We start from the raw sequence: 27890 nt of genomic DNA on the forward strand, positions 1-27890 counted from the left end.
CAGACATATCAAATGTCTGCTGCAAATCAAGTTTAAAATCTGCAATTTGCTGAGCATGTGTCCCAACAAGCATATCATCCACATAAAGGAATAAAATCAGCAAATCTGTCCCACGCTTGCGGATGTAAAGGGTAGCCTCTGTAGGGCTATTCTGAGCCAAGTGTGAGCAAATAAGTATGAATCCTCGAACACCAAGCTCGAGGTGCCTGCTTCAATCCATAGAGGGCCTTTTCAAGCGGCATACCTTGCTTTCAGAATCTTCAACCTCAAAGCTAGGAGGTTGGGAAACATAGACCTCTTCCTGCAAATGCCCATGAAGGAAAGCTGTCTTAATATCAAGCTGATTTATCTACAAATGAAAGTGGGCAGCAAAGGCAATAACAAAGCGAATAGTAGTGATCCTCGAAGTGGGAGCAAAAGTCTCCTCAAAGTCAATGCCATGTTGCTGAGCATAGCCCTTAGCAACAAGACGAGCTTTGTAACGGCCCACTAAACCATCAGCTTTCCGTTTGATTTGTAATCCCACTTAGTTCCAATGGCATTCTTGCTAGGAGGCAAATCAAACAACTCCCAAGTGTTATTCTGATAAATAGAATCCAATTCAGCTTGCATGGCCTTCATCCAACAATCATTCTGAAAGGCATTTTGATGACATAATGGCTCTTCATTGCATGCTGTAGCAACCAAAGCATAAGCAACAAAACTAGCATGCTCTTTCAGGACAGCTTCTCTCGTACGGGCTGGCAAAGGAGTGTCTTGTTTGCAGTCTTTTAATGTGTCAAGGAGCCAACGGGGTACCTTTTTGGGCTCCTGAATTTTTGCTCTTTCTTGGTCAAGAGCCCTGTGCAAATGATCCTGATCAATGAGAGGCATAGCAGGCTGAATTTCTGGTTGCACGTGTAGCTGCAAATGACCAATAGAAGGAGGAGGTACTACCTCAGATGGAGCATCATCCCGAGCATCGGATGGAAACAAAGGCATCAAGCTGTCAAATATGTCAGAGGCATCAACAACGAGCTGTTTTTGACAGTCTAGCAAAGGCATAGTGGAAGATTCATCAAACACAACATCCCGACTGACAAAACACTTGCCTGTGTAGGGCTGATATAGCTTATAGCCCTTGCTCTCTGAACTATACCCAAGAAAAATGCACTTGACAGCTTTATCATCCAACTTAGTGCGTTTCTGTGAAGGCACATGAGCATAAGCTAAGCATCCCCAAAAGTCCTCATGTGGGAAATACGAGGCTTACGACCCGTCCAAGCCTCATAAGGGGTGATAGTCTACAATGCCTTTGTAGGACATCTATTCAAGATGTAATTTGCAAACATGACCACATCCAACCACAACTTATTAGGAAAATGTTTACATGCATCGGGCCATCTCCATCACTAATCTATTTTTCCGCTCAGCCATGGGATTCTGTTGAGGAGTATAAGGCACCATGCATCAATGATGGATGCCACGGGAAGCCAAAAAAACAGCAAACTCCTTCAACATGTATTTACCCCCCCTGTCTGTATTAAGGTGAGCAATGTGCAGCCCACTCTCATTCAATAAAGTGCTTGAAGCATGAAGAAACTTCAAATTTGGATTTCAATGAGAAAATCCAAGTGTACCTGGTGAAGTCATCAATAAAAGTAACAAAATAGTAGAACCCCCCAAGGGCTGCAACCCTCATGGATCCACAAACATCACTATGAAGCAAATAAAGCTTGCGTGAAGCACCAACTCTCCCATCCTTGGGAAACACAGCACGGTGCATCTTACCAAGCAAGCATGGTTCACAAACATGTTTTGTAGGCATATGCATTTTGGGAAGATCAACAACCATATCCTCCTTATATAACTTCACCAGGGCTCCAAAATTGAGGTGTCCAAACCTCTCATGCCACAAATGAGTATCTGCCATGGAAGAATCAAGAGCAAAAGCATGTGCATCGGCAAGTGCAGCATCATCATCCAAACATCCATCATAAACATCCAGTCTATAAAGACCTCTAGATAATGTACAAGTCAAAACCATGGTAAAGGCATGTATAGCATCATACATTGCATACCTAACACCATAAAAAAGAACCTGAAAGCCACATGTAGCACTGGCTGAAATAGAAATGAGGTTCTTACAAATGCCTGGAACATAAAGCACATGCTCTGGAGTAACAATACCACTAGAGACAGAAGTAAGAGCAACTTGCCCAATACCTTTCACGGTATATGATGCATTATTGGCACATGTGACACTGCCCCCTTGAGATGTAAGCTCCAATGAGCTGAATAACTTCCTGCAGGAAGTGATGTGCTTGCTAGCACCACTATCAAAGAACCAAGCATCATGAACGTCTGAAACTGCCATACAAGCATCAAGAACATCAGGATTATACTGACATATAACCAAGAAATCCCAATGCTGGTCTTGTGCAAAATTAGCGGACTCATGTCAATCTTCTGCACTAGAAGAACCAGATACTGCAAGACCAGACTCTTTCTTCTTCTTTTCAAATGCTATGCGCTTTCTGTATTTAGAAATATCATGCCCAGGTTTCCTGCAATAATTACATCTCTTCTTCTTTTTGTTATCCCCTAAAGAAGAGGCACCATGTGAATGATTAGCATGGTAATGAGAGGGTTTTCCAGCTGAAACCTTACCTTTACCTTTGTGTTTGTGATGGTTAGCAAATGCTTGATCACTAGCCATAGAAGCATTGCGATTCACACGACTTTGCTCCTCCTAAAGAAGAAGAGCAACCAGCTGGTCAAATGAGAAATGATTGGCATCACCCCCTGCAACCAACCTCAATGTAGTGGCAAAGCCTCGATATGAATCAGGCAACTCATCAAGGGTATTAGAAACAAGCTGAGAATTAGGCATAATCTCATCAATATTGGCCAACTGCTCTTTCAAATCCTTCACATTAGTGAGATAGGCATCCATGTTACCACCCTCTTCAAGCTTCAAGTCTTTCAATTACTTGCGGAGATAGGCAACCCTTGCCTCATTCCGCACCTGATACAAAGATGCAAGCTGATCCCATGCTTGCTTAGCTGTCTTGCACGACCGGATATGAGGGATAATAACCCGTTTCACTGAAAGAGCAATCATGACCATCCCACTGAATCTGCTCCTGTGTAGGAGGCAAAGCACCTGTATAGCAAAAGGTGCAGGTGTCCTGGAAGTAGCATTGGAACCATCACTTGAAGAAGAACCAAAGGCAATAGATGCAGCAGCGGGTAATTGGTGCCATCAAGCTTATCATCAGCCCCAAGCATACCAAAAAGATCATCCTTGTGGCTAGCCATTGATGCAAACGGAGAGCAAATACCACAATTGACAAAGGGAATGCAAGTGACTGCACAAGCCTCAAGGCTTTCAACTGCAAATGTATAGCAGTCCCGAAGGCTGCAAATGAAGACACACTTCCCAAGGCAAACCACTGCAAATGAAGACATGCTTCACAAGGCAAAGCTGTCCGTACTGCAATAGCAGAATAATAAATGCAGCAGAAAACTGTCAGAAAACTGTCCGTACAGCTGGCACGAGCCCCGAAGAGAACTGAAATGCTGGAAAAAGCCTGCTGCAAATTCCGTACAGCTCTGACAGCTCTGTATGGATGCCTTTACTGCATTAAATACAGCAGTGACTACTGCTGTCAGTCCGTACAGCTCCGTGTGCAGCCTTCAATGCCTCCGTACAACTCTAGAAGTGACGCAGATCCATGTACTGTCAGTAAATGGCTGTACTCACTGCCGTACTGTCACACGTGCCACAGCAACAGTCCGTACTGCACTAATAGCAGCTGTCAGCATCCGTACCTGCTGTAAATGCTCCCGTCAGCAGTCTCGTACAGGTAATAAATGAACCCTGCTGTCCATATAGACTGTACAGACGGCGCATGCGTGAAGGCTGAGGACTCAAATGCACCGAAAATGCAGAGCCAGCTGAAGACTGATCACTTGTGGCAGTCGAAAATGCATAGCAACCCGAAAGAAGAGGTTTTTGGTGACAGAACTATACGGATCAGCATTCAATGCCCACGTGTGACGAAAATCTTCCGTACAGCTTGAAAAGACTTCCAAAACAGCTCCAAAGGCGAGGACAAAGCTCGGGGAGGCTGCCAATGGCTAGAGAGTTGAACCCTAACCTGCTCTGATACCATTGTTGGGTGTGACTGGCAATGGAAGCTCATAAAAAAAGTGATAGAAGGCCAAAAATGTACTGCTATGATCAAAATGCTGCAAGTACAAGTGAGGAGGCTCAAAGGAGAGCCAACATAACAAAAACCTAGGGCTAACTGCCCTAACTAGACTAAGTGTCCTAACTGCCCTAGATGGTATATAAACTAACTGTACCAATAGTCCTAACTGGCCTACAAGGCACATACCAAGGAATAAGTGGCATCTATGGATAGCCCATAAGATGGCCTACAATTCTCCTCTATGTAGACAACATGGTCTTACTCTCTTCTCCAGCTGAGGACCTCCAATAACATTTGGATGCACTTTATATCTCATACATGATTCGAAGGTCAATCTTGGTAATACTAAGATTATGATCTTCCACACATCTAGGAAAGTCACACATAAAGAGCAGTTCACCTTAAACGGGTTGCTAGCAAAGATCATTGCATCCTACACATACCTAGGAGTGCTTCTCTCCGACCCGATCTTCAAGATGGAACTAGCAATGCAGGTCCAACTGAGCAAGGGATATTCCGCACTTGCCAGACTTGAGCGTCAATGCTTTCAGTCTCATTTCCAAGATCCCCGAACCAAGTCTCTTCTCTTTGATTCTTTAGTTCTTCCAGCTAGTATGTATGGCATCCATGTTGAGGCCCTAATGTATTAGAGGTGGATTGGGCTCGAGCGGAGAGGCTTTAGGTTCTATTAATGGCACGGATGATCCACAGTAAGCTTTCAATCCCACACCAGATTATCTTGGCTGAGTTCGAGGTTGCCCCACTGTAGCTTGCCGCAGCATTCTGAGTGATCACATATCTCCATAGTGTGAGGGAGTTTGAGGTCACCCCACTTCAACTTGCTGCAGCATTATAAGTGATCACGTATCACCATTGTGGACATGATCAAAGGTGGTGTTGGTATGTCCAGACATGTAGATGGCTTGAAAGTCTTGGATTCCACATGGACAGCTTCAAGAAGTATTGGGAAAAAGAGATGTTCAAGAAGCCTTGCTACTTCAACTTGCAGCAATAGACTTGATCATGCAACACAGCCAATTGTGAGACACCTAGGTAAAGTGAATCAATTGACACATCAGTTCGCAAATGTACCCCCTCTCCCTCCTCAACACTTTCACCCCTCATCTGTACGCTCTTTCCTAGTCTCCTTCTCTCTCTTCGGGATGCTATCACACTCTCTCTTTTCTGGACCAGAGATGTTTGGCCGCTTACATTCATGAGACAGTTACGCACCAAGAGTGCTTACTTTGATCACAGAGACAGGGATCGGGCACACTAGCAAACTCTTCTCAAAGCATGATCACTGAGTTCTTCCAGTTAGACCACATAGGCTCTCCTCGCGCAGGCCTCTAACACTGACGTGATCCAGAGCCAGAGGCACGACACACCCAGCAAAGGACGGATGCACAGATTACACTTGGAAACATTCCCTCCATGTTCAGGGTTGGAGTTCGACCAATAGGGGTCACCATATCTCTTGTCAAACAGAGAGCCACAGCCAGGAGAGAAAGTATGGCCGCAATCGATAGCACTCTATCTTTGATTTCATGTTACCACTCCCCCACTCTCCTACGGGGGCGCGAGAGGGGGGGGGTAGCAGTTGTGATATTGGACCAGGTCTTGCCTTGTACTCTGATGACATGTGATGGTAGTGAGGATGGAGATGACCAAATTGATATCAATATTGACATGATGTTATTGTGATTATGTGATATTTTAGCTTGTATGGGTGTTGATGCTCATTTAGTAGCTCCACCCTTTCAACTTGTTTTGTATCAAGTTTCTCATAGTACCATAGACCCTTTGGTCTTCCAAAGACGTAATAACCTTTCTTTCTTTCTTTCTCCCCTCCCTATTTTCTCTCTTCTCTATTACTTAAACTTCTCCAAATCTGCCCCTATCCCATTAGTATCACATATCAAACCCACATCGCCACACCGGGTAGCAGTATGGGCAAAAGGGTAGCATCACTACTTCAATCCGCAGCAACACACCTGGCCATATGACAGTATGGCCAGCTTTGTTAATGATCCTTTATGAAGGATATACCTATCTTGATTGATAAAATTTTCCTCAAGGGATAGAAAAGAGTTATAATTGCTTACCCTATGAATATGCGGTGGCAATGATAATTGAGGCTATAGTGGATACCTCACTAGTCATCTATAACGAAGATGAATGTTAGGAACCATACAACATAGACTTGGGTATCATTGGATTTGATACTAATTACTCAAAATGAATCCCTTCATAAAAATTCAAAAATTAAGAAGAGTCAAAAGATAGAAGACCAAGTGGGCTAAATTAGAATATGGAATTGTTTTTGAGATTTCTATATGAGAGAAGTTAAGATGACTTAATGATCATTTGGCTACAAACATAATTTCAACATCCAATCCAGTTTTGTTGGATCATTTGGCTACAAACATAATTTCAACATCCAATCCAGTTTTTGGACATATGTAAGATTGTTTTCATAATCTGTTTCCTTCCACCCACTGCAGGAACAGTGTTGCAATAGCACTTACAGCAAGCCGTGTGCAGTCAACAACAGCAGTTAAATTCACATCTATCATGTGCCGCCAGCTACCAGTTCCATTTTTGCTTTGGTCCATTGTAAATTGCTCTCTTTCACTTATACCAGCATTGTTGATGCAGATATCCAGCCTTCCAAAAAAGTCTTTATGCTGTTGAAAAGCTGAAACAATGTCCCCTGTCCACATAATAACCCAAAGCTTCAAAACAAATGTGTGTCAATTATCATGGATGAAAGTCCAGATATGATTGCAGGTCTTCACCCTATTTTAATTAAATATTTTCAAAATAATTTAGGCATACTGTCCCCCCAAAGAAAATAAAGAAAAACAATCAGATACACAAACAAAAACGTAGCAGAAGTTTCTTGCTTTTTTCTGTGTTGACAAGAGCAATAATTAGGTGAAGACTCAAATTCAAGCTCCTCCACACACTGCCGTACTAACCCCGTTCCACCCTAATTGTTCGATTCTGCATTCCCACCCTTCTGCCTGCCTTGTGCTCCCATAGCCCTCTGCACTTCTTCTCTGCTACCCATCCTCCTTGCTTGTACTTTCCCCCACATCACACACACATGTGCGCATGCACACAGCCACTTTCACATGCACATACATACACAAAAACATAACTACATACATATAGTCTCACACACACGTCCCAACTTGTTGGAGAAGGTAGGGGAGGGAGAAAAGAAAAGAAAGAAATTTTATTAGAGTCTTCGGAAGACCGATGGGTCTATGAGACTGAAAGAAAACCTGATACAAATCACAGTAAGGGTGGAGCTACTGAAACGAGCATCATCACCCGTGCTGAATCCTAAGTCTGATCATGACGATGGTGCACGTCAAGGGGTGCCGTGCGTCTCGGTCTCCTGGACGAGGCTCGACGCAAGACCAGAGCCACCGTGACTCCCGTGGGACGTATCCCGGGTCTAAACAATGACGGGAGGTCCCCCAGAGTGATCTGTGTGTCTCCTCAATGTCTCGTGTGTCGTGCTGCGATCGTCGAGTCGGGGTCTTTGTCACGTCTGCGGCTAGAGACTGGACGATCAATGTCACTCGATGGGAAGAACTCTGTGATCCTGCTCTGAGAGGTGTCTGATGATGTGGCCAAACCCCGTCGCTTGAGTAAGTACTCTCTATGTCGGACTCCCTCGTGAATGAAGGCCGCGAGGCATCTTTGATTTGGGTAGGCGAGGAATTCGGAAAGGAGCCCGGAGCCGTCTCTCAAGAGGCAGTGGTAGCGACCTCGGACCTCATAGTACACTGGGCACCTGAAAATAAAATGCTCCTCCGACTCAACCTCCTAACAGTCGCACGATATGCATAAGCGATGCTCCCTAGGAATCCCCTCTGCTCTCCCGCTCTCTATGCAGAGGCAGTGTGATGATACCCGAAACTGTTCGATGGAGATCCGTAGTGAGTGAGGCATATGAAGCTCAGTGTATCCCGGTGGCGTGATGAATCCCTCCTCCAAAATCCAAAGACAGTAATCTCTGTAGAAACTCAGCTTCACTGGAAGCTCCCTCGGCTCCAACCAGGTCCTAAAGGTGTGTAGCTGCAGGAGATCCTCTCGAATGACCTGGTTGGTATGTGGCCCAATCGGGATGGTGGGTGGGAGTACCGAAGGGGCATCTAAATTGTACTGAAAAGGAGGTATCCTATCGATGTGGAACCCTAGTCTCACAAACCTGTTGGGGTAAAGGCACATTGCCACCCCTTTATTAAAGATATGACACCTATGACTGTCTTAAGACAGTCATAGGGTAAAACCTAATCCTAATAAAACATAAGAGTTTGTGGTGTGGCTCATCACTTCACACCCGCACATTTGGAGTCTCTCTCTCTCTCACTCTCTCCCCCTTGTGGTTCTTCTTCTCCTCTCCTTCCCCTTCAACTGGTATCAGAGCTATCTATCCTTCCCCCCTCTTACCCTTGCCTACCCACTCTCTACCTCTACCTATCCTCAGCGCAGGCAGTAGCGCAGGCGGTAGCGCAGGCAGCAGCGCAGGCAGCGTGCAGTCAGCGCGTGGGTGCAGGCAACGCGTCAGCGCATCTGGGCGTCGATTCGCGTACGGACGTACGGCCGTCCGTACATCCGTACGGACACCGTACGGTCGACCGTACCATACGGATCGCCGTACGGACTGCAATAGGGAGGTACACTTTTCGTCTGGGAGCAACGCAAGGCACTGCTACGTTAGAAATCTGCGTCAAGGAAGGTTTTCTGTTCGGATTTTTCTTTCGAACCCTGCACAAGTACACGAGCTGAAGTACAGCTGGTACAGCTGGAATCACAGTTGTCTGCAGCACGAGTGCAACTGAATGTGCATCTAGGCACGCAAGCCTAGGTAGCATTCGAGGAGGAAGAAGAAGAAAATCTCGATTTTCGAGAAAAGTACAGCACGTACAGCGAGGAGATTTGGACTTTACCCGAGGTGCATTGTATTGCATGAAGTACAGCAAGTACTTTCTCAGTTATTTCCCTCCTGCTTGGAGGACTTGTGCACAGATATCGGGATTTATGCATCTGACAGAGGATATATGCTTTTACTGGGTTTGAATCTCAGTTTACGGGTGAGCAGATCATAGGGCTTTTGCCCGGCAGTTGATGCTTTGTATGCCTTGAGGTAGTGTGGTGCCAGAGAGCACACATTTGTCTCGATTTCCGCAGTGTGGAGGTGACATTTTCTTGCAGGTCACATTTCTTGTGCAACACTCAGAGGACCTCAGTTGAGCCACGTTTGGCCAGGGCGCATCGAGTTTACTCGGTCCCTAACTGTCCATCGTTGACAGTGCTCAAAAGGTTCCTCATTGAGTGTTTGTACGTTGGGATCTGTGTATGTCATTTCTACACAGGGCAGTATTTGCATTACACTGTTAGTTGATTTTGTCAGAGAGATTTGCACATTGTATGCCTTATCCCTCATTGTTGAGGTTGTTTTCACTTGGTACAAGTGTCAGATCAAGGGGCTTTTGCCCAGATTTTGCTTGAGAGCACTTGGATTACTGTCAGAGATCTTCAGATGCCTTTTATCCCCCTGGCAGAAGGGTGATTGCTTGGGATTTATCCCATTTTCTGTTGCAGGTTTTGTGACAGGCTGAAGTGTCTGAAATTTTTTTTTTCAGTAAAGTGTATGCCAAGTGGTTTATGCATATTAAATCAGTGCAATACCTCATCTGAGGTGGGAGAAGTGATCAGGACAGCAGTGTTTTGTGCTTTGTCAGCTGATGATGCACTGTTAAAGCACTTGTGGAGCAACTGCAGCATTCTGAAATTACTGTTTTTTCTGAGAAATCAGAATTTTATGCCTATTTGAGCACGGTACAGTGTGTCAGAAGGTACAGTAACTGGAGGAAATTTACTGTTTTGCTGCAGATTCTTTTGACAGTAAAAACAGCACTATTGTGAGTGCTTCTAGCTCTTGATAGAGCAGGTTTTTTCTGAGAAATCAGAACTTTATTCAGTCATTTTTTGACTTACAGGGAGTCAGGAACTTTCCTTATCTGATATGGCATCAGGGGGAAGTGAATCATCAATTCTGAACATAAAGAAATTGGAAGGAGCACACAATTATGCATTATGGGCAGAACAGTGTTTGAATGTACTTCTGTTAAAGAAGATTTCTAAGCCCATAAGGGTGAAGGGTGTTAAGCCATCTGACATGGCAGATGATGAATGGGAAGAGCTTGATTTGTCTGCAAGGGCAGCTATCATGCTCACTATTTCTGATACTCTTGTGTTCAATGTTCAGGCTGAAAAGACCTCTTATGGCCTATGGCAGAGGCTAGCAGAGTTGTATGCCCAAAAGAGTTCAGCCATTAAGGTTTATTGGTTGAAGAAGCTGGTTGATCTTCGCATGAAGGAAGGTACAACTATGACCTCACACTTGAGTGAGTTCAATGCCATCTTTACACAGCTGATTGCGCAGGGTTTGAATCTTGATGAGGAGTTCAAGGCTACCTTCTTGTTGTGTACCCTCCCTGAGAGTTGGGACACTTTCAAGACCACCCTGTCAAATTCAAATGTCATTCTTATGTATGCTGATGTGGAGAGCTCTCTCCTTATGGAGGAGATGAGCAGGAAAAATAATATGGGCAGCAAGTCTTCAAATGCTTTGCAGGTACAGGATAGAGGCAGGACTCAGCAGAAGGGGAGATCTGCTAGTAAGTCCAAATCCCGCAGTCAGTCCCGTGGCAAAAAGGATATTGAATGCTTTTATTGTGGCAAGAAGGGACATGTGAAGTCTAAGTGCTTCAAGTTCATACGGGATCAGAAAGCCAAGAAGGCTGAAACAAAGGATGCAGGCAGTGGAAGCAAAGGCAAAGGCAAGGCCAAGGCAGATGACTTGGATGCAGTGAATGTTGCAGCAGAGGATAGTCACAGTGACATACATGATGTTTTATGCTCTTCTGCTGTAATAGCACATACTTTGGTTATTGATGGCCATGACATGCACACCTGGCTCTTGGACTCAGGTGCTTCTTTTCATGTTACTCCTCATAGGGAGTGGTTTACTTCCTACACAGGTACTCATGGAGTTGTTCATCTTGGGAACAACTATGCATGTCAGATTGCAGGGATTGGCAGTATACAGATAGTATTCCCTGATGGACGCATATTTATGCTTGATGGTGTCCGCCATGTGCCGCAAATCAAGAAAAATCTGATTAGCACTGGCTTGTTGGATGACAGTGGTTACCACACCACATTTGGGGATTCCAAATGGGTGATTATTGATGGCCAGGTTGTAGTGGCTGAGGGTTATAAGAGTGATACCTTGTACCCTCTTTATGTTTCCAGTGTGGGTAATCATGTTGTTGCCATAACCGAGCTGCCAAAGGTTTCATTGTGGCATAGCCGGTTGGGACACATGTCTGTTAAAGGAATGCAAGAACTGTCACGTTTGGGTTATCTGCCGTCTCTTTCTTTTTCAGATTTGCCTACTTGTGATCATTGCATATTTGGCAAGCATTCTGTGACTCCTCATAAGAGGAGAACTCCCCAGAATAGAGCACCGCTTGATCTAGTGTATACTGATTTGTGTGAGATGCCACAGTAATCACTAGGGGGTGCAAAGTATTTCATTACTTTTATTGATGATGCCACACGCAAAGTGTGGGTCTATTTCTTGAAGCATAAGAGCGATGCCTTAGATGCTTTCAAGAAGTTTGTCGCTCAGGTTGAGAATCGGACAGGTCGCAGGCTGAAATGCCTCAGATCCGATAATGGGGGTGAGTATGTGTCACATGCTTTTGTACAGTTTTGTCAAGCTAAAGGCATTAAACAGGAACTCACAGCCCCTCATAATGCATCTCAAAATGGTGTAAGTGAGCGGATGAATCGAACTATTCAGGAGAAGGTTCGATGTATGTTGTCTTATGCTGCATTACCCCATGGCTTTTGGGCAGAAGCTGTGCAAACAGCAGTTCACATTATTAACAGGTCGCCAAACAAGGCTTTGGAGTTGAAAGTGCCAGAGGAGGTGTGGTCTGGCAAGCCACCTTCATATAAGCACTTACGTGTGTTTGGCTGCGAGTGCTTTGCTCATGTACGCAAAGAACTGCGCACCAAACTGGAGCCAAAGTCCCTCACATGCATCTTTATGGGTTATGGTGACGAAGGTGAAATGGGGTACAGGTTATGGGATCCCGTTAAACGGAAGATTATACGCAGCAATGATGTCATCTTTAAAGAGAATAGTGTACACAAGGAACCCGTGCAACCTGTGGAATACAGGAGGGTTATTTATGATGATGTTGGACAGCAAAGAATGCCCATTTATATGCAGCAGCAGGCTGCTGCAGATAACCCTGTTCAAGAGGGTATACAGGCTGAAAATCAGCCAGATAATTTTGCCAATGATGCACCACTGGATATGCCAGCAGATGGGGCTGTAGAACAGCCAGATATGGTGGTACAGCCACCCGTCATGCATGACGAACAGGCTGGACAGCAGCCTAATCCGGAACATTTTGTTAGGAGGAGCACCCGTGTACAACGGCCTCCTGCCAGGTTTGTTCCAGGAGTCAATAATGTGGCTGATTTTATCATGCTGACAGATTGTGATGAGCCTTCCAGCTTCAAGGAAGCTATGGGAAGAACAGAGAAAAGGAAGTGGGAGAAAGCCATGCAGTCAGAAATGGACTCCCTACTTCAAAATGATACATGGGACTTGGTGTAGCTACCTGCAGGCAGAAAGGTTTTGCCATGCAAGTGGGTTTACAAAGTCAAAGTGGATTCAAATGCTTTACCGAGGTATAAGGCCAGATTGGTTGCCAAGGGATTTAAGCAGGAGAAGGGCATTGACTTTGATGAGATCTTTTCCCCTGTAGTCAAGATGACTACTTTGAGAGCAGTGTTAGCTCTTGTTGCTCATGAGGACATGGATTTATGTCAGATGGATGTGAAGACTGCTTTTCTTCACGGAGATCTCCATGATGAGATCTATATGAGTCAGCCAGAGGGATATGCTGTTAAAGGAAAAGAGCAGCTTGTGTGTAAGCTCAAGAGGAGCTTGTATGGACTCAAGCAGGCGCCAAGAGAATGGTACAAGAAGTTTGATGCCTTCATGCAGTCCCAAGGGTATCATAGGTGTGAGACCGATCATTGCTTGTACACCAAACGGGCAAAGGATGGCAGTTTGATGCTACTCATTCTATATGTGGATGACATGCTTATTGCCAGTAAATCTCAGCATGAGATTAGTGCTTTAAAGAAACAACTGCATAAGTCTTTTGACATGAAAGACTTGGGTGATGCAAACCATATTCTTGGCATGCGGATTACTCGTGACAGGTCCAAGGGACTTTTATTTCTGTCACAGAAGGAGTACATTGACAAAGTACTGCAGAGGTTTAAAATGGAGGGGGGGAAGTCTATTAGTATCCCGTTGCCTCCACATTTAAAACTCAGCAGTAAGGACAGCCCCAGATCAGATGATGATAAGGCTGAAATGGCCAAAGTTCCGTATGCATCTGCAGTTGGTTCTTTGATGTATGCCATGGTTGCCACTCGTCCGGATATTGCTTTTGCGGTGGGAGTCATCAGCAGGTACATGGCAAATCCAGGCAAGTGGCACTGGGAAGCAGTGAAAGGTGTCTTGAGGTATCTCAAGGGTACCAAAGACTTGTGCATATGCTATGGTAGGCAGGAAGCATTGGTGCATGGTTTTACAGATTCAGACTATGCGCAGGGAATGCAGATAACCGGAAGTCTACTACCGGTTATATTTTCACATTTGCAGGAGGTGCTATATCATGGGTGTCTCGGTTGCAGAAATGCGTTGCACTGTCAACTACTGAAGCTGAATATGTTGCAGCCACTGAGGCTTGCAAGGAAGCAATATGGCTTACTCGGCTGGTGGGAGATTTGGGCATTACAGGAGATATGCCAGTTTTGCATTGTGATAGTCAGAGTGCTATCATGTTGACAAAGAATCCGGTCTTTCATCAAAAGACCAAGCACATAGATGTGAAATATCATTTCATCAGGGAGGTACTGGAAGACAAGCGACTTGAGCTTGTGAAAGTGCACACTGATGATAATCCTGCAGATTTGCTCACTAAGAGCTTGCCTACAGAGCGGTTTGCACATTGCCGCCACATCATGGGATTAGGATGAGACCATTCTTATTTTATGGTCTTGTATACAGTAACTGTATATTGCTGTAATTTTTTATTCTTTTCTCCCCTTTAGGCACATTGGCCTTTAGGTGGGAGGTTGTTGGGGTAAAGGCACATTGCCACCCCTTTATTAAAGATATGACACCTATGACTGTCTTAAGACAGTCATAGGGTAAAACCTAATCCTAATAAAACATAAGAGTTTGTGGCTCATCACTTCACACCCGCACATTTGGAGTCTCTCTCTCTCTCACTCTCTCCCCCTTGTGGTTCTTCTTCTCCTCTCCTTCCCCTTCAAAACCATCTGTGAGTCCATGCATACCAGCATCGCTCGTCTCCCTTTGCTGCCAATCTCATGGAGGAATCGAGAGCCAACCATGGCAACCTCTGTCTCCCTGATGTGCAGTCCCCATATGAGCTAACCCGGTGTAGATATGTGATGGTCTGAAAGGCTGCATCTAGTTGGAGTGGAGAAGCACCAAGCTCGGCTTGAATGATGTGATGTGGTACAGACGGTTTCCCCCGGATCATCCGTGAGAGCATGAGGATCTGCAAGCGCTCCACCCGCGTCCACTCTATCTCTGACATGTCAGGCTCCCAACAAGGGCTGCCATACATACCGGCTAGTCAGACCAAGGAGTCGAAGAGAAGAGCCTTGGTCCGAGGGTCCTAGAAGTGGGAGTGAAAGCACTCTCTCTCTAGCCAAGCCAGTGAGGCGTATCCCCTGGTCAGTCTGGCTTGCATCACTGGTCTCATCGTGAAGATCGGGCCGGAGAAGATGACCCCTAAGTAAGTGTATGAGGATACGATCTCAACTGGTGACCCACCCACAGTAAAAGTAAACTGCTTCCGTTGCATGTTTGCTCGAGAGGTGTTAAAGATCATGACCTTGGTCTTGCCAAGGTTGACCTCCAAATCATGGGATAAACAAAAAGCCTGCAGTGCATCCAGGTGTCGCTGGAGCCCCTCGGGTGTGGACGGCAAGAGTGCCACGTCATGTGCATAAAGAAGAATCCTGATGATGATCCTAGCAAGTGAGCAACCGGTCCCTCCAAATGTCCCCATGAAAGTCTCAAGCTCATCGATGTAGAGGCCAAACAGGGTCGGTGATAAGGGACAACCCTGTTTGACCCTTATGGTACTCAGGATCTCATCTATCCAACATGCGCCTGTACGAACGAGACGTACGAGATGTCGATACTTGCGTACTGTATCTGGTGTATTCGGGAGGTGACATCTGGTTTCAATTCGGAGCTGTCGGCAATAAGCCTTGCACTCCGCATTGTACCAATTGTTGCAAGGTACAGAACCAAGAGGTGGTGGTCTAGTGGACTGTGTGGTGTGGGAAAAGATTTGGAGGGCAGCCTCGTGGAGTGTGCGACTAATCAGGGCAGCACGGTCCTCTATGAGTGGTATGTGATCGATGTAGGTTAGGAGTCTGTTTAGGCGTCCAGAGTAGGCCGGTGAGAGGCTATGATCAAAGTGTATGTCGTGGTAGGTGTCGTTCTTCCTATGTGGTGTGTGTGGTGTGGCTGAGCGTGGGGTGTCGATAGTGAAGAATAGGTATGTGTGATCAGCTCTTGGAGGGAGTGGTGCTACGGTGAAGTCAGTGATACATGTAGTGAAGGTAGGGGATCCCATGATGTAATCTACTACACTAGTGCCCCCCCCCGTGTGGGAAGCAAGTAAAACCACCTGAGGAGGGCCATAGGTCGAGCCCATTGTAGATGATGAGATCATGCATCCTGCCCAAATCAAGGAGCGCGTGTCCATATGGTGATCTCGTCCTGTATAAGACTTCGAGAAGTTCCTTGGGTCTGACCATAAGGTACCATTACAGTTCCAAATGGTGCAGTCTAGGGTCTCGAAAACTTGAGTCTCATAGGCCTCGTCCCCCTAGGGGGTACGGGTGGGAGCCCAACGAGTGCCGGTCAACAACCTACCATCTCGGACCACGGCCCATTTCCCTTCCTTGCGGGCAACATCCCGCTACTGCAGAAGAACTCGTCGCTCCTCAATCTGTAGTGGTGTCAAATCCTCGTCCATGGACAGGGTGGGATGCTCTCGTAGAGAGACTCGCCGTCAAAGTGTTGCTAGTCGAGCATGTGAATCTTTGAAGCGAATGACTAGGGGCTGCTCTCGGTTGGGATCTCTCCCAACACACCATGCTCCCTCTATGCCATGGTTGGGGACCCCTATGGTGGTGGTCACAAAGGTGATCGCCTCCTCCATGGGCGTCGTGGTGGTGCTGGTGCGGTCTCGCGTGATCCCTCGTATCCGGATGTTGAGGGCCTTCGAAGCCCTTTGCTGCTGATCCTGTATGGCGGCTGAAATGGTTGCCTTTGCGGGCTCCCGTTTTGCCACGTTCACCCATCTAGTCGTCTCTGCTATAGCCAACTGTATCGTGGCTATCTGTGCCTCCATCTCTGTGACTGGGGTCCCTCCAGGCGCTGCTCTGAGGGTCCCGAGCTCCTCTCGAAGCTGTGTGATGTCGTGTCTGAGTCCCTGGATAAGGGTGCCCTGCTCATGTATAATGCGGACCTGCTCCTGGGTGTATCGGGCCTGCTCCTGGGTGTAATGTGTCAGCTCTGCCTAACGGGCCCGGATGTTGTGTTTCTCAGCCAATAGGGAGTCCCAAGCATCTGGCGGGGGCCTAAGATGTCCTAAAACAGGTGGGAACTGGATCTCGAGAGGGGTTGGAATGAAGGTGGGCTGCTGAGGTTGTACTGAGGGTGGGGACAGCATGATTTGGGTGGGGGAGTGATATGTAGGAGTAGCGAGGCCGGACGAGGTGATGAAGGGTGGCTGACTGAGGGGTAGAGGCGATACGAGGGGAAAGTACTGTGGAGCCGTGGCTGGTGGGGCCAGTGGTGAGGCTACTGGAGAGGAGACCTGTGATGATGATGCAGGAGAGGGGGAGGAGAGAGGTGGCGTAGATGATGAGGCGGATGATGGTGGTGAAATAGTGGTGGTAACCATAGAGGTCGAGGATGTGGTGAGCGGCATGGGCTTTGGGCAGGCCCCTTTCTTCTGGGCCACGATGCTGTCCACTGTCAAACCGCTCCGGTTGCTGCGTTTGTTGAAGTCCCCCAGATTGAGTTGCTTTTGTGTTTTCGCCTTGTCACCGTTCCCCTTCCCCATCTCCACGCGTATGCAGATTTGGATCGAGGGGTCTCCCGCCTAGTCTCTTGTCCTCATCCCCCTGTTCCCTTCATTATGGGGGCAAAGAAGGGACTGCAGGAGGTCGAAGCTGCTGTTTTTTTTTTTTTTAAATAAAGCTGCAGGAGGTCGAAGCTGCAGTTTGGGGGGGGGGGGGGTCGGGGGGGTTAGCGGAGGGGGTAGTGGGGGGTAGAGAGGGGTAGCGGAGGGGGTAGCGAGAGGGGTAGCAGGGGGTAGCGAGAGGGGTGGGGGGGGGGAGGTAGCGGGGGGGTTAGTGAGAGGGGTAGCAGGGGGTAGCGAGATAGCGACAGGTTAGCGGAGGGGATAGCGGGGGGGTAGCGAGGGGTAGCGGAGGGGGTTAGCGAGGGGGTAGTGGGGGGGTAGCAGGGGTAGTGGAGGGGGTAGCGGGGGGGGGGGGTTAGCGAGGGGGTAGCAAGGGTAGCGGAGGAGGTAGCGGGGGGGGGGGGGGTAGCAAAGGGGGTAGCGGAGGGGGTTAGCGAGGGGGTAGCGGGGGGGTAGCAGGGGTAGCGGAGGAGGTAGCGGGGGGGTAGCAGAGAGAGAGAGCGGGAGGGGTAGCGGAGGGGCTAGCTGAAACCCCCCGCAGTTTAACGAAGTGCTCAGTTCCTTCCGTCCCCCTGGAAACTCAGAGGATACACTCAGGTGTACAGCCAAAAGGACAAAATACAATCCCGAAAGTGTAGCCCACTACATCTGAATAATCAGAGGGTCAAGGGAGTGCACAAGGCAACTCTTGGGAGTTCACATAGCATCCCCAGTATTATTATAGGCTACATCAATTTAAGACTGAGAGTCTTTGGGTCTAGATTGGAAGTCTCTGGTTAGCGCTTTCCCATCTCTATAAACACCCCACTTTCCTTCTTTCTGAGCATCTTCACTTTAGCCAATTCTATAGCCCTTGCCTTGAGCTGAGTCGGGGTGTGCTCCTCCGAGATCCATGTCCTGGTGCCTCTCATCTTGTTAGTTTCTTTGAGAACCTTGCTCCTTGTCATCTTTTCGTTGAAAATTACTTTGTGCTTGAGCCCCCTTTTGGAGGACATAAGATATGCGTTCTGAATTCCACTCAATCTGGGGAAAAATTTATCATAAGCTAGCAATTTGATTTTGCATTTGATAGGAATTAAGAGCCGCTTGCAGTCCTATACATGAGACTGCTTAAGAATTTTCTAAGTCAAAGATGTGAGCTGACCTTTGAGTTATGAGATGAGGTGTCCATTTGAACTTGTAATGATCGAGTCATCAACACAAACAGACGGATCTGAGTCCAATGTTGGAAAACAAAAATTTCTCGGAGTCATACACATGACGAGATATAGTTTTCGACATAAAGACCCATTAGACCCAGAGCACCCTTTGCCCATAGTTTGCACGGAAGTCAGCATACCCAATACCATGACAAGACTCGAGAGACAGGTGCAGGTTGTGGATCAGACGTAGTGTCCGTTCTCTACAAGTCATCTCTCATTAGTATGATCTCTGTCGAGAGGCATGACCCACATGCCAAAATTCTTTAGATTCAGATCTGATGCACCTCTCAATAGGGTGTCTTCGTTGCAGTGTGCTATTTCCCCTCCCAAGACCTCACATTTTCCTAGAGATCTCCGTGAGAAAGCTGAGACCACCATATGTAGTCCTGCATCCTAATATCATGGATTTCTCAAGCAGTGGGAAAGTAGGGACTTCAATGCAAGGACAGCCATGCAACAGATACCGCTCGTTTATCCCCGAGAGGCTTCTATCCTACAGTCGGATGTCGATCTAAATGAGGCAGGAATATCCCAAGTATCTACAGATAGGCGAGCCCCAATTAATTCATACGGGAACTCTTTCTTGGACATGGGCAGGATACGTGACCTAATCCTTTACAATGCTTTGGATAGATGGCCCTCCTTGAGTGGATTCACATGTTTTCCACGTGGTAAGGGGGTGGTTCCAACGTAGTTGACCACCTCATGGGATCCCCTGCCTTTGCTCCACTGATCAATGACTTCTCTATTTGCCTGCACCACCTCGAGCTAATCATACTTATCGTTTCTTTAGTATATCCATCCCTCACAACACAACAAACACCACGACACCATATACCAAGGAATCCACTTCTCCGCAAGTATGCCACACGTCTTTCTACCCTACTCACAAATCTCAAGAACATTTCACAATTGGAAGATCGAGTGTCCTCCATGCGGCTGTTCTCCATACTTTCTCACACACCACCCATTCCACTCACCCGCCACCTTTTTTTTTTTCTTTTCCCAAAAAGATTACTTCATTAAGTATGAATGAAAGCCTCAGGAGCAAGCTCAAATGCAGAAGTACATCATGATATGCATGAAAGAAAAAACAGCTCAAAAAGAGCTAACAAAAATCCAAGGTGGAGGCTGAAAATGCCACCTTAGCCCTGAAGAAGACTCAGAGAAGAACAGAGATTCTCTCCAAACTCCGAAAAAAGTATATCTCCTAGATGTAGCTGCTCTGGAGGATCCCTGCATGCTCCTCGCCCAGATGGCCATCAGTGTGTGTATAGTACCAGTCCATATACTGACCATAGATTGGAAGGGTGAACCTGTGAACCCTCCATCGCCTCCGTACATCTGGCCCTCCAAGTATGCCAAGATGCAATGCTAGCCAGAATCTCCCTAGATGTATCTACCGAGGCATGAGCAGCCTTGAAAGGAGTGAAAGGAACATCCTGGAGAGAGCATGACTCCACAAAGTGCCGTCGTATAATGAAGGATGAATCTGAGTCATGTTCCTCAAAAAACACTTGAGGTCCACTAAGACATAACCATGTCATTGATCCCCAAGTCATGAAGAAGGGTGCTCTATGAAATATGCAAAGAATCCTCGCAACACCCTTCCAGATCGTCCTCGCCTGTCTGCACTCCCAAAGGCAATGCTGAACTGACTCAACTACTGTGTGACATCGAGGACAAGTAGGGTCAACCCCGAACCTAGATCTCCACAGGTTCACTGCAATCCCTCCATGAATAGAAAGCCAAAAGAAGAGAGTGATCTTTCTATTTCTGAGGGATTTCTAGAGCCTCCTCCAAAAGTTTTTCTGCACCTCTGCAAAAAAATGAAAACTATCCCAATGAGGAGCTTTGGAGGGCCTCCAACCTCTACTACTAAGCTGAAATCTCCTGGCATTTCTGACTGTGTAACAAAAGAAGGGATGCTCTTCTCTCGGTGCCCTTCATCGATCCATTCCCACTCCCCTGGGTCCCACTGCAAGAACCTGATGGGAGAATCACCATATAACCAAAGTCTCCAAGACCCAAGTGCCAGGAGAACGTGGTCAGGATCAAGATACCACTGTGAGTCCGTGCCCCACTCCATGTAACCTACAATCCTAACAGGCTGGAAGGCAACCTCCAAAAGAATATCATCTAAAGATCTTAGAAGTCTTTCTCCAGACTAGACATCAAAGACAAGGGTCTCCTCATGTGCATCCTGCAAGGCAATCCTCTCCACCTTGCTGTCCGGAAACCAGCCTAGGTGGGCAGCCTCCTGTGAGCTAGGTCTGCAGCACAAGGTACTTCTTTCTCCTCCTCAATGTAGGCCCAAAGGTAGCCCTGTTGCTGCTCCTTCTGCTAGTGGACTGGCTGCTCCAGATGATATGAATGAGGGCCTGGAGGCCCTCCTTTTATAGGCCCCCAAGGGGGCTGGCAAAAACCGACCAGCCTGCCCCATTCTGGCCGACCAGTCTGTGGCTGGTCCAGCCCTACTAGGGCTCACAAACCGGGGCCTTTATGGCCCACTCTTCTAGGAACTTGGCCCTCCAATCAAGGCAAGGTCCCAGCCCAATATAAAGGCATGTCCCTGCCTCATAGCAGCTTCCTTTCCTGCTCCAACAGGCCTCATCCAGCCCCGTACAGCCTTGTACCATGCTGCGTATAGTTGCTGATGTCAGCGCCACCTGTCCCACGTCTGCACAGCCTTGTACCATGCTTGCTCTGAAGTTCTGTCTTGCCAGGTCAGATTCAGGGCTACATGCCCCCGCCATCTCTCCTGCACAAGGTCTCTTGTGCTGTCCACATGACAGCTCACGTGCTGCCCATGTGGCAGCCCCATTCTCTGCCGATGTGGCAGTCTATACATCCCTAGGTCCACCTCCCCCATGCTCTCCTCATATGGGGGCTTACATATGGGGAGGTGACCACTCCAACAAGGGGGGCTGAGCTGCGGGAGAAGGGGCGGGTGTAGAGGGCGGGAGAGAGGGCTGAGGGAGCAGGGGAAGGGGACTGAGGGAGGGAGGCAAGGAAGGCTGAGAGTAGTGAGGCAGGGAGGCGAGGAGAGGGGGCACCTAGGGAGTCGGGGAGCAACAGCAGCTCAACTCCTCTCTCTTTGCGGCGGGCGGTCTTTCTCAATAAGAAGAGCAATCACCCGCCACCTATTGGATTAGTCTCTTGCAATATTTGGTACAATGATGAGTGTAAGGCTCTACACCGCCAACTCCGATTCGAAACTTAGCATCACCTTTCAAGCGAGATGGGAGATGATACGCGAGTATCAATGTTTGGTCCGCCGAAAAGAAGCACGCATTCATTTGCTAGAACCAGGCATTACTAAACATCCTATTTAGCAGCACACCAAAGACTTATGGCAGAAGTTTCTCAAATGACGAGCCCCGTCTCCTCTCATCCAAAATTTGGCATTTCTATGCACGTGCGCCTATGGCATTCCTCAGCAGCCGCCACTTGACCTCTCACGACTACGGCGTTCCACCACATGTGCACTATTTACCATCGACGATATCAAACAGACAGATTTGAAGTTACATAATGGCCAAGCCAAAGATCATGAGAGACTAAGTACTGACTATGATATGGACTAAGTACCTGGCCACAATCTTGGTAAAGTTTTTTAACGAAGTGGTATGCACTACTTTTCTCCAGACTTGGACCCTTAACACCATCATCCCTACTCACAAGGCAAGGGATCCCATGAGCCCAAAAAACACAGGAACATCATGACTGCGCACAGCATATATGCCTCAAAGAGTAGCCAATTTGCAGAGTGCTAGGGACTCAAAGTTGCTGGACAGGTAGGCTTTCATGTTGATCATGCGACTCTAGATCACAGCACCTCATCCACATGTTATTGCTCCTCCAGATACTGTTTTTCCTACCAATAATGATGTTGCAGGTATGACCAATGATGTTTATGCAGCATTGCCCATAAATGCAATCAGGGATATGGCCACATATGTTGATCAGTAACAGCAGGATATGCCTTTAAATGCTCAAGATTTGCACTTGGATACACCAAAGTCTCATGTGCCAGAGTTTTCATAAAACATACCGGCTTCTGATGCTTCTTTTGATCTTGAGCTCTTTCACCCCCTTATGAAGTCGGCGTTTGATCCGCTACTTCAAAAATTCCAAATGCGAGCTGTCATTCGCAAGAATCGTAGGGGGATCAAAAGACTTCATTTTGATACTCATGAAATTGTTCCTTTGCATACTTTTCTGGAAACCCAGAAGTAGCTGTCTCACTTTGGGACAGCTATGAATGTACATTCTTCTTAATGAAAGGGTCTTTTACAAAAAAAAACAAAGAGTGTGTGTGAGTGTGTGTGTGTGTGTGTGTGTGAGACAACGCCATAGGAAAAGCTTTTGCTTGAGAGGCAATTTGCTCCTCCATAAATTGCGGAGATTCTTTCGCCACCAAGTAAGTGATTTTGCCATATGCCAAAGAGAATTAGCATGTAAGTGAATCCATGGTGACGGCTGGAGGAAAGAGTATGTCGTCCTAACCGTTAGGTCAGAAAGAGTAACAGGAGATCTTCCTCAATCATGCCTGGAAATAGTTTCTCTTTGCTTTTGATTTCCTGTTGAGGCTCTCTGTTTTTTTTGAGACCCTCATGTAAATCTTGCTGATAATATACCTCTCATGGATTTACCACCAAAAAAAAAAAAAAATGTGTGTGTGTGTGTGTGTGTGTGTGCATCTTCTAATTCTTGATCAACTTCAAATAAAAATTTCAAGTCCTGCAACGTTTGAAATGGATTGCCTTCTATGTTCATTGTCCTCAACTTCTCCCAGACAATTGAGAACAAAAAGATTACATCTTTACTGATTCATACCAGGTTTGGACACGTCACACTTGATAAAAAGTGCTCTAGGACTGTTGTAATGTCCTTCAAGTTTAGCATACTCTTCCTCTACTAGCTTCACAGTCTTTAAGCCAGCTGATTCTGCATAATCGACCACAGACAGTGCAACACCCTTTTTTGCAAGAACCAAAGACAAAGCTCGTCCTGCAAAAAAAAAAGATTCAGTTGGATTAGGCACTGTTAGAGAGCCTCCAAAATGATACAAATTAAAGAAAAAAGAAAAAAAGGCACATCAACTAGAAAATTATCATCTGAGACTTGCAATGATGAGAGGGTCAAACATTCCAACCGTCTGAATGAAAATCGAACTGCCACACAACAACCAAGCCATGGAAAGCTTGGTAGAGTGTACAATCTTGACTTCAGAATTAGTTATATGTACTACTTCAGACTTCACCGAGAACCACATTCGAGTTATTCGAACACAAGCTTCAGTAAGTAATTTTCATGCATAATGGGTAAGTAGGAGCCACAAAATCAGAGCATTGCCAGGCTTCTACAAGTACTGCTGTCAAAGAACAGTGCTTCTTACTGCAAGAGATGCCACCATCTCTAACAGCAAAATTGTATTTGTGCACACAAGGTTGCTCAACGTTTCAATAAGCAGGAGGATAATCACAGCCAAAGAGAGCCATTGTAATGAAACTCCTTTTTCGTGTGCCGTTTCTGCCAACCCAGCACCTTATCTTTTTTGGGCAAATTTGATGCCCACTCCGTATCCGACTTAACCCCCCGCAGGTCACCCACCCACCTCCAGGCCTCAGTCTCCTCCCCTTCTCCCCTGTCAACCCCTGGCCTCCAAAACTCTACGCCCTTCTCACAAACCCACTCCCCCCCACAAACTACCATCATTCCCTACAGCCATACCAAACAGCCCATCCTCACTCGAATGCCCCCAAATCTTCAGAAACCCCCCAAACCCTAATCAAATCCCAGAGAGACAGTGAATGGTGCCAGCTAGAGACGGGCAGAAAATAAGACCAACATTGAACCAAAATTCCAATACAATTAATGGATATATAAATTTTCATTAGAGAAATTAGCAAACTGTCAACTTGTCCAAGAACTGTGGTAAATCCGTCAGAAATTGATGTTCGTCTTTCCATCCCAAAAAAATAACAGTAAAAAGTAAATTTTTCTCTATGTCGGACCGCCTCATGAATGAAAGCGGCGAGGCACCTCTGATCTGGGTATGAGACAAGTTTGAAAAGGCGCTCAAACCCGTTTCTGAAAAGTTAGTGGGATCGTTCACGGATCTCATGGTAGGCTGGGCAACGGAAGGCGAAGTGCTCCTCTGACTTGACATCATGCCGCTCACATAATGTGCAGATACGACTCTCTCTAAGGATCCCCTCTGCTCATCCACTCTCAATACAGAGTCAGTGTGATGACACACGGAACTGTCCAATGGCAATCCTAAGTGAGTGTGGTTTGAGTGTACTCTGGCGGGATAATGAAAACCTCCTCGGAGATGCGTAAGAAGTGGTCCCGATGAAAGCTGAGCTTCACAGAGAGCTCTATCTGCGCCAACCAGGTCCTGAATGTGTGCAACTATAAAAGATCCTCTCGGATGATCGGGTTGAACTCATTGCCCCAAAACGAGATAGACGGAGCGTCAATGCTGTACTAGAAGGGTGGCAACCTGTCTATATGGAAATCCAATCTCTCAAACCATCTGCATGTGTGTGTGCACCAGCATCTCTGATCACCCTTAGTTGCTAATGCCATAAAAGAGCCTAGCGCCAACCATGGTAATCCGTGTCGCCCTGTAGTACAAGAGCCATAATCTCGCACGCAATATAGATAAGTGATAGTCTGGAATGCCGCATCTAACTGCAATCATCTAACTGCAATGGAGATGCCCCGAACTCAGCCTGAATGATCTGATGGGGAACAAATGGCTTACTATGGATCATCCGTGATAACAAGAGAACCTGTAATCTCTCCACTCGAGTCCACTCTATATCAGATAGGTCTGGCCCCTAGAAAGGACTGCCATGCATGCCCGCAGGATGAACCAAGGAGTCGCAAAGGAGAACCTTGGTCTGTGGATCCTAGAGATGCGAATGGAAGCATTGTCTCTCTAGTCGGGCAAGGTAGGCATATCCTCTACTCAAGCGGCCTGCATCGCCGGTCTCATCGTGAAGTTAGGGTCAAAAAATAGAACCCCCAGGGAGCCACGAGATCCGGAAGCATGTGTTTGTTCTTGTAGCTGGTAGCCTGTTTTCTTCTTGTTTTCATCGACAGCTCCTTTTGGAAGCTGGTTGTATGGTTTTTTCAAGCATTAATAGAGAAAATAGAACCCCCAGGTACGTGTATGATGAGACAATCTCAATTGGTGACCCATCAAAAGTAAATTGCTCTCTGTGTGCAGCTGTCTAGAGGAGTTGAAGATCATAACCTCGGTTTTATTCAAGTTGACCTTCAAGTCATGGGACTCACAAAAGGCCAGTAGTGCATCTAGGTGTCTTTGGAGCCCCTCAGCGGACGGAGATAAGAGCACCACATCATTAGTGTATAATAAAATCTAGAGCATGTAACTGGCAAGAGAGCAACCAGCTCCTCCTAGAGTAGTCACAAAAGACTCAAGCTCGTCTATATAAAGGCCAAACAAGGTTGGCGAAAGTAGGCAGCCTTGTTTGACCCCAATGGTGCTCATGATCTCACCTGTCCATCCACCCCCCGTGCGAACTTTGCTGGAAACCCTCTCATATAGTGCCATAACAGCTTGATAAGATGCGCTTGTAGTAATGTATCAAAGGCTTTGCAAAAATCCACAAAGCAGCAATAGACCCTCTGCCTCCGTGCCCTGGCCTCCTCTATGAAACTCTTGAGTGTAAGTATGTGGTCCATGGTCTCATGATCACGTCGGAAACCTGCCTGCCCCTCTGCTCCAAGTCCCTGCATCTCACGGCTGACCTCCATGTCAAGTGCTGAGGCATATATCTTGGACATGACATGTCCAATCATAATGGTCATGTAGTTTTCTCGACTCATCGGATCCCCTACCTTGTGTGAATAGGTGTCATGGTATTGAGGGCCCATGTGCCTGGGCAAACTGCTTCATTAAATAGCTTTGCTAGGATAGGGGCTAGGATATCAATCCTGTATGCAAGGGTAAATTATTATTTATTTTTTAAAAATTCTTTGCTTTTTCAAGGTTTAAGCTTTTTCTAACTAAAGCCTAGCTTTCTACTTATAGCTTTCCTATTCTTAGAAAAGCTGCTCTAATCTTAGCGCTAGCTCTCCTTTAAATAAGTGGCCCAGCCTGCTCTCTCTTCATCATTCAGAGACTCCTCTCCTGCTAGTCCTTCAGCCCTATCATTCAGCCAGCCCTTTTCATGATCTATCATCTTCTTCTTCCTGCTGCGCATCATCTTCTTCTCCCTGCTGCGCAACAGCTTCCACATTGCCGCCATAGCCTTCCAAGCTGCCGCTACTGCTCCAGTTCGCTGCCACCTTCCCTTTCTCTTGCTGTACACCTTATCCCAGCCTGCCGCCAGGGCTCTTCCAGGTTGCTGCGCTGCTGAAAGTACTGCCCTGGTGCTCTACCTTCGCTGCCTTATCTATCTTCTGGCTTTCCTATTGATTGCTCTCTCGCACACCTGATTCCTAGCCTTTCCACTCTTCATCCACCTAGCCTCGTGCTATCTTCTTGTTGCTCTGCATTTTCTTTGCAATCTTGTTGTCTCCTTCACCTACCAGGCTGAGGTGAGAAGTCGACCTATGTACACAAATCTGTCTTTGGTAAAGCACACTTTCTAATGGCCTAAGATGAGGGAATTGTTGAGAACTATGTAGTAGGTTACCGGGTTATCAAGTGACCAAGGCTAAACACCCTCGGAGCGCACATTTATTACAGCCATTGCAAAACCTTGATAATAAATGGGAAACGTATTTCCATGGATTTCTTTACAGATTTGCGAACAACAAGCAAGGGTCATGATGCCATATGGGTTACAATAGATCAATTGACAAAGATGGCTAGATTTTTACCTACTAGATCAAACGTTGCAATAAGTCAATTGGCTCAGTAGTTTGTTGACCAATTGTTTGGGCTGTATGGTTTGCCAATTGACATAGTCAGTGATAGGGACTCTAAGTTTACAAGTGACTTATGGACGCTTGTCTTTGACAAGTAATCTAATGGCTAGACAGAGAGAGTAGTATTGGAAAGTATGCTTAATCCATATGTTTCCAAGAGACAATCTTCAAAGAAAGAATATTTACCCATGATAGAA

The 27890-nt window shown here is 46.6% G+C and overlaps 1 protein-coding gene across 1 annotated transcript in view; it reads right to left on the reverse strand.

Moving 5' to 3' along the window:
- Nucleotides 1-27890, reverse strand: part of NQR (ARP protein (REF)) — a 127154-nt gene that overhangs the window by 92317 nt on the left and 6947 nt on the right. Inside the window, exons 3-4 of the mRNA XM_087385010.1 lie at nucleotides 23620-23793; nucleotides 6725-6909 (exon numbers count right to left, since the gene is read on the reverse strand). Of these exons, the coding sequence (XP_087241136.1) occupies nucleotides 6725-6909; nucleotides 23620-23793 (359 nt within the window). The remainder of the gene's footprint in view (nucleotides 1-6724; nucleotides 6910-23619; nucleotides 23794-27890) is intronic.

This window comes from Dipteris shenzhenensis, chromosome 14 (genome assembly GCF_047967505.1).
Source record: "Dipteris shenzhenensis isolate YYH24624 ecotype China chromosome 14, Dip_SZ_1.0, whole genome shotgun sequence".
Lineage (NCBI taxonomy): Eukaryota > Viridiplantae > Streptophyta > Polypodiopsida > Gleicheniales > Dipteridaceae > Dipteris > Dipteris shenzhenensis.